This window comes from Phocoena sinus, chromosome 5, assembly GCF_008692025.1.
Source record: "Phocoena sinus isolate mPhoSin1 chromosome 5, mPhoSin1.pri, whole genome shotgun sequence".
NCBI classification, from domain to species: domain Eukaryota; kingdom Metazoa; phylum Chordata; class Mammalia; order Artiodactyla; family Phocoenidae; genus Phocoena; species Phocoena sinus.
In genome coordinates, this window is record NC_045767.1 from 77,808,407 (window position 1) to 77,814,406 (window position 6,000).

Genomic DNA, 6,000 nt, shown 5'->3' on the forward strand with positions numbered 1-6,000 from the left:
TTGCAAGTCCAGACTCTATTTTCCCCTTTCATTTATGGCAAGCTTGGACTTGTTTGGAATAAAATAAACGATCAAACATAACCTCAAAGGCATTCCTGCTGAACAGTGCATCCTGGGGACAAATTACACAAGAAAGGAAAAAGAAAAACAAAATGGTCATAAGGTTCACAACACAAACGACATCATAAAAACATCCTTCAAAGAGTTTGTATTTTTTCGCCCACAAATAACTAGCTAGTTAGATTACTGTTTGAGAATCTGTAACTTCCAGTAAGTGAATTATTTTCCTTAATATTAAGAAACCATGAAATCCAATTTTTAAAATTCTTACAATCTAACCAATCAAACATGGGACAAACAACTCTCTGAAAGTCCTTATACTGTATTTCATCATCAAACGCCTTTCTCCTATCTCTTGACTTCACCTCTATACACTCAAGCCAAGAAAGAATGGAGAGAAAATGACATTTTTGGGTTCCTAGAAGAGTGGGGGCAGCTTTTGCGAATCAACTTGCCGGCTGTTAGCATGAGCTGGGTGAGCTTTGGGGACGGGAGAATCTGTGGTATCTGGAAATCTTTTCTATACATACACTCGCCCTGCAAGTCCTCACTTTCTTGGCGCACGCGTCAGTCTCTCAAAACCACCAGAAAAAGAGAACGGGAGGCGTCGCCCATCCCTCCCGGCATCACGCGGCTGCCAACTCCCCCCTCCCCGAGTCGGCCCGGATGCCCACGGGAGAAGCCGCGGGAACCAGCCAGGTGCGCCGGCCGCGACGCCCTGTCGGCTCCTCCCCGCAAGGGGGCGCCTGGTTCTCCCCGCCCGGCGGGGCGGGGTCGGAGTCGGAGGGGAAAGCGCACATGCCCACCTTGCTCGCAGGTGCCCTTGCTGACCTGGGTGATAGCCTTCTCCCCGCGGCTCTCGGCCTTTAGGCTGGCGGCGCGCAGCTGGCAGCCGCTGGAGTAGGTGATGCCGTTGCTGCCGCACACCGGGTAGCGGCTCTTGCACACGCACACGCCGCTCACCTCCAGGCCGCCGGCTGCTGCCCCGGCTTTACCCTTCCGCCTCTTGCGGCTCTTCACGCACTCCATCCCCGGCGCGCAGTGCCCCCTGCCGGCGCCGCTGCCCCCGCACGGCTCGCCCTCGCCGCGGGCGCACACCGGGCAGCAGCCGCACGCGTCGCGGGTCTCGCCCAGCTGGCAGCCCCGCGGGGGCAGAGGCGGGCAAGCGGCCGGCTCGCAGGGGCCGCAGGCGTCCGAAGAGGAGGAAGAGGAGAGGGGCAGAAGCAGGAGCAGCAGCCCGGCTGCACCGAGGAGCAGGGCGGACAGCGGCGGCCGCTCCATGGTGGGGAGCGTTGGCGGCGGCGGGAGCGCGAGTGAGGCGCGTCCCGCCGGCCAGCGCTTTAAATCCGGCGCCCCGCCCGGCCGGGCCGCGGGAACCACACCCCCCGGGCGGCTAGAGCTTGGCCGCCTCGTCCGCACCGCCCCTCCCGGGACCGCGGGGCTCGAGCGCGCCCCTGCTGGCGGGGCATACGCTGGGCCCGGGGACGCTCCGTCTCACGCCTCTTCGCTTTTGGTTTTGGCTCTGAGCGCACCCCGCCGGCTGCTGCTCAGCCCCCTTCTCCCGAGGGCTGCACCCCGTCCTTTGGGGCTCTCCCGCAGTGAAGACAGTTCCCTCCCCTCTGGTCCCTCTACTCTCGCAGTCCGGGCATTCATACTTATTAACAACAGCTTTGAGATGACCCCATGTGTAATCCATTATATTCTCCGTGAGTCTGGGAGACCTGAGTGTTGATTGCTCTGCGGTTTGGGAAGCTCTTTTAAGAACAATTAGTTTTTCAAACCCCGCTTGGGGATTTTGTGTCCCCGTTGGCCAGAGGCCCGGTGTGGTCTTAGGTGCCAAGCTAAAAGGACAAACCGTTGCCAACCACTCCTGTTCTCAGCACCTCATAACTGCTTCCTTATGCCAAGTTTTAAGTCTGAGTACTGGAACCCATGCGAGAACAAGTCATGTCTTCAGTTTATAATATGTGGTGCTGGACCTCCATCAAACCTCTCCGGAGAACTGAGCACAGCTGGGGGTGCCACTGAGGCCCCTAAAGCACCCCAGTTTTCACCAGTCATTCCGTGAGGTTTTTGATATAAACGACTGACAATTCCTCCTCAGTCTTTCTCAAAAGTGCTCTGCAAGCTCAACTTCAAAGCTTTTTTTCCAAGAAAAAGGGCTCTTCAAATCCCTCTTACCCAGACTTTTGTTTCCATGTTTATTAGATACACAACACTGCAGTGTGCGTCATTCTGCACGTCACATCTGAGTTCTTTTTTCTTAGCACAAATCCAAGGATGTATAGGATTGCTAACTCAAAGTGTGCGGTTCACTATGCCACCAGCAATGTATAGATGTCACTCTCACCAGTCTTCCTGGGATAATCATTGTAAACTTTTCTGAAAATTAGATAGTCACAAAACTCAGAGAATAAAAAACCAAGCACCCTCCTAACCAGAAAACCTAGCACCTATTCTTTGGCCTCTCCTTAGCATATTCTAGAAAAGTGGCACTTTTTTTTTAAAGGTCATGTGTTGTCATGACAATTGTTTATAAAACAATGAAAAGTCTTTGGAGCAGACTTTTTCTAAGTATTCTTGCCTTTGTCCCTCAGTAATAGAGTTTACATGACCCAGTCTACAGTCCCAAACTAAAACAAATGCAGAGAGGGCACTCTGATATTGCCTGTTCTATCTCAATTTTATTAATTCACTGGTCAAGGTCCACTAAGTTGGTTTCAGGACTTGTTATAACTGTTGTAATTTTAGGATCTCCAGAACCTGAGACAAGGATTCCAGTGCAAGTAGTTTACCTGAGAGGCCATGTCAGGACATACCAACTGGGGGCGGGGGGGGGGGTGGGGGGCGGCGGGCCGAGGCGGTAGGGAGTGAGCCGGAGGGGAAGACAGCCAATAAAGATGCTTATCAAGTCAGCTCTGGGCAGGGTGGGCTCTGTAGCCAGATGAAGCCCCCTCAGGCTCTGCAAAGTTTTGTGTATGGGGGCGTTGGGGGAGTAGGGGGCAGGCACTGCACCACCAAGGGCTGTATACCACCGTGTTTTTCAAACCCTGCGTTGGAGCCAGCAGTAAGAAGGCAAATACGAGGCACAGTAGAATCCCTTTGGCGGCGTGGGGAGACACTTATTGCCCAGCAAGCAGAAGAGCAAGTAGGGTTTTTAATCACTGGAGGGGGTGCCTGGGCTTTGTGTGATGACACCAATCTGGAGGACTTGAAAATAAGAAGAGATGTGGTTATTCAGAAGAAGGAGAAAAGGCAGGAAAATGGGGCCTTTACAAAGAAACTTGACAACCCCTGCCTTCCAAGAAAGAAGATATTGTCACCCATTCAGCTTCAGTTCTGGTGAGACCAAGAGCCTAGATCTGGAGACAGGATATGTTATCTGCAAATAGAGAGCATTTTACTTCTTCCTGTTTAAGCTAGATGACCTATATTTCTTTTTCTTGCCTAATTGCCCTGGTTAGAACCTCTAGTATAACGTGGAATAGATTGGTGAGAGTGAGCTTCCTTGCCTTATTACTGACCTTAGAGGGAAAGCTTTCAGTCTTTCACCATTAAGATGTTAGCTGTGGGTTTTCCATAGATGGTCTTATTACACTGAGGAAATTGCTTTCTATTTCCAGTTTGTTGAGTGCTTTTATCATGAAGAGGTATTGCATTTTGTCAAATGTCTTTGTTTGCATCTACTGAGATGATCAATAAAGTTGTATTTTATTTTATTGATTTTTGAATGTTAAACCAAGCTAGCATTCCTGGATTAAATCCCACTTGTTATATAGTGATGTATAATCCTTTTAAATATGTTTCTGGATGTGATTTGCTAATATTTTGCTGAGGATTTTTGCATCTATATTCATAAGAGATATTGGCTTGTAATTTTCTTGTGATGTCTTTGATTTTGGTATCAGGGTAATAGTGGGTTCATAGGATGAGTTAGAAGTGTTTTCTTATCTTCTGCTTTTTTGGAAGAGTTTGTGAAGAATTGGTATAATTCTTCTTTAAATGTTTAGTAAAATTCAGTGAAGCCATCTGGACCTGGGTTTTTCTTCATGGGAAGTGTTTGGCTATTAACTCAATCTCTTTACTTACTATAGGTCTGCATCAGTTTGCTAGGGCTACCATAACAAAATACCACAGACTGTGTGGTTTAAACAACAGAAATTTATTTTCTCACAGTTCTGGAGGCTGGAAGTCCAAGATCAAGGTGCCAGCAGGGTTGTTTTCCTCTGAGAGTCATAAGGGCAAGATCCTCCCCACAAGGTGCCACCCACAAAATACCAAGAACCCTCCTCCCTTCAATAAATAAGACTGCTACTTTACCAGTTGTAGCTTTACATTGCTCAAGTCTGCCTTTCTTATAGATAAGATTTATTGAGATACTCAGTCACAGAATTCTCCCCATCTAGAGCAAGCTCCTGATTCCTTAGACCTTTGCCAAAATTACTCAACCAAAGCCCAAATCCCATAATAATTTCATAACTTCCTCTTACTGAGACCCCCAACAGTTCCATATGGAGTCCATTCTCTCTTGCTAAGATGGGTAATAAACCCAACTTATTTGACTACGGGTATGTTCCTGGAGGTCTTTAGATGAAGGGCAATGACACATGAGAGATTTCCTTTCAGCTCCTTCTCTTCTATCCTACTTCAGCTCAAAATTCTCCTGCCCGAACCCATAGTACACTCCAATAACCTTTGCTGATGGGTCCTTGTACCTGGCAAGCATCCTTCTTGGTGGGGCATCCTCAAGACTTCTCTGGCCAGCAAACTTCAGTGGCGTTTGTAGGAAACCCATGGTGCCGTGCAGGGAACACTCTTGCACTGCCGGTGGGAATGTAAGTTGATACAGCCACTATGGAGAACAGTATGGAGGTTCCTTAGAAAACTACAAATAGAACTACCATATGACCCAGCAATCCCACTACTGGGCATATACCCTGAGAAAACCAAAATTCAAAAAGAGTCATGTACCACAATGTTCATTGCAGCTCTATTTACAATAGCCAGGAGATGGAAGCAACCTAAGTGTCCATCATCGGATGAATGGATAAAGAAGATGTGGCACATATATACAATGGAATTTTACTCAGCCATAAAAAGAAATGAAATTGAGTTATTTGTAGTGAGGTGGATGGACTAGAGTCTGTCATACAGAGTGAAGTAAGTCAGAAAGAGAAAAACAAATACCGTATGCTAACACATATATATGGAATCTAAGAAAAAAAAAAAAGATCATGAAGAACCTAGGGGTAAGACGGGAAAAAAGACACAGACCTACTAGAGAATGGACTTGAGGATATGGGGAGGGGGAAGGGTAAGTTGTGACAAAGTGAGAGAGTGGCATGGACATATATACCCTACCAGACGTGAAATAGATAGCTAGGGGGAAGAAGCCACATAGCACAGGGAGATCAGCTCGGTGCTTTGTGACCACCTAGAGGGGTGGGATAGGGAGGGTGGGAGGGAGGGAGATGCAAGAGGGAAGCGATATGGGAACATATGTATATGTATAACTGATTCACTTTGTTATAAAGCAGAAACTAACACACCATTGTAAAGCAATTATACTCCAATAAAGACGTTAAAAAAAAAGTAAGTGACAAATTAAATGATATATGGAATATTTTGCTGACTTACAAGAGCATGCAGAATATGACAGAGTTGAAAAAAAAAAAAAAGAAAAAGAAAAAAAGCACTGTAGGCAGATGCGGCACTGAGGGTACAAGACTTGGCAAGAAGCTGGCGCCTTTGTGCCAAGAAAAAGGAACCTCTTTCTCCTGAGAAGAGGACCTGCACCCCACCGAGGTGCATGGCTTGGCAGGTGGAGGGAGGGCTGAACTTTGGCCTCACTTGCTCCCTGGGCTGGGCACCCTTGCACAGTGTGCAAACTGCACAGCCTTATGGGGAAACCCAATCTGGTGCCAACACTGTGTGTGGTTC

At 47.9% G+C, this 6,000-nt stretch overlaps 1 protein-coding gene across 1 annotated transcript in view; it reads right to left on the reverse strand.

The window, feature by feature from the left end:
* The window catches only part of IGFBP7 (insulin like growth factor binding protein 7), a 75,462-nt gene extending 74,076 nt beyond the window's left edge, over positions 1-1,386 (reverse strand). The window contains exon 1 of the mRNA XM_032633730.1: positions 867-1,386. Coding sequence (XP_032489621.1) covers positions 867-1,341 — 475 coding nt within the window. The 5' untranslated portion in view covers positions 1,342-1,386. The remainder of the gene's footprint in view (positions 1-866) is intronic.
* Between the last annotated feature and the right edge of the window lie 4,614 nt (positions 1,387-6,000).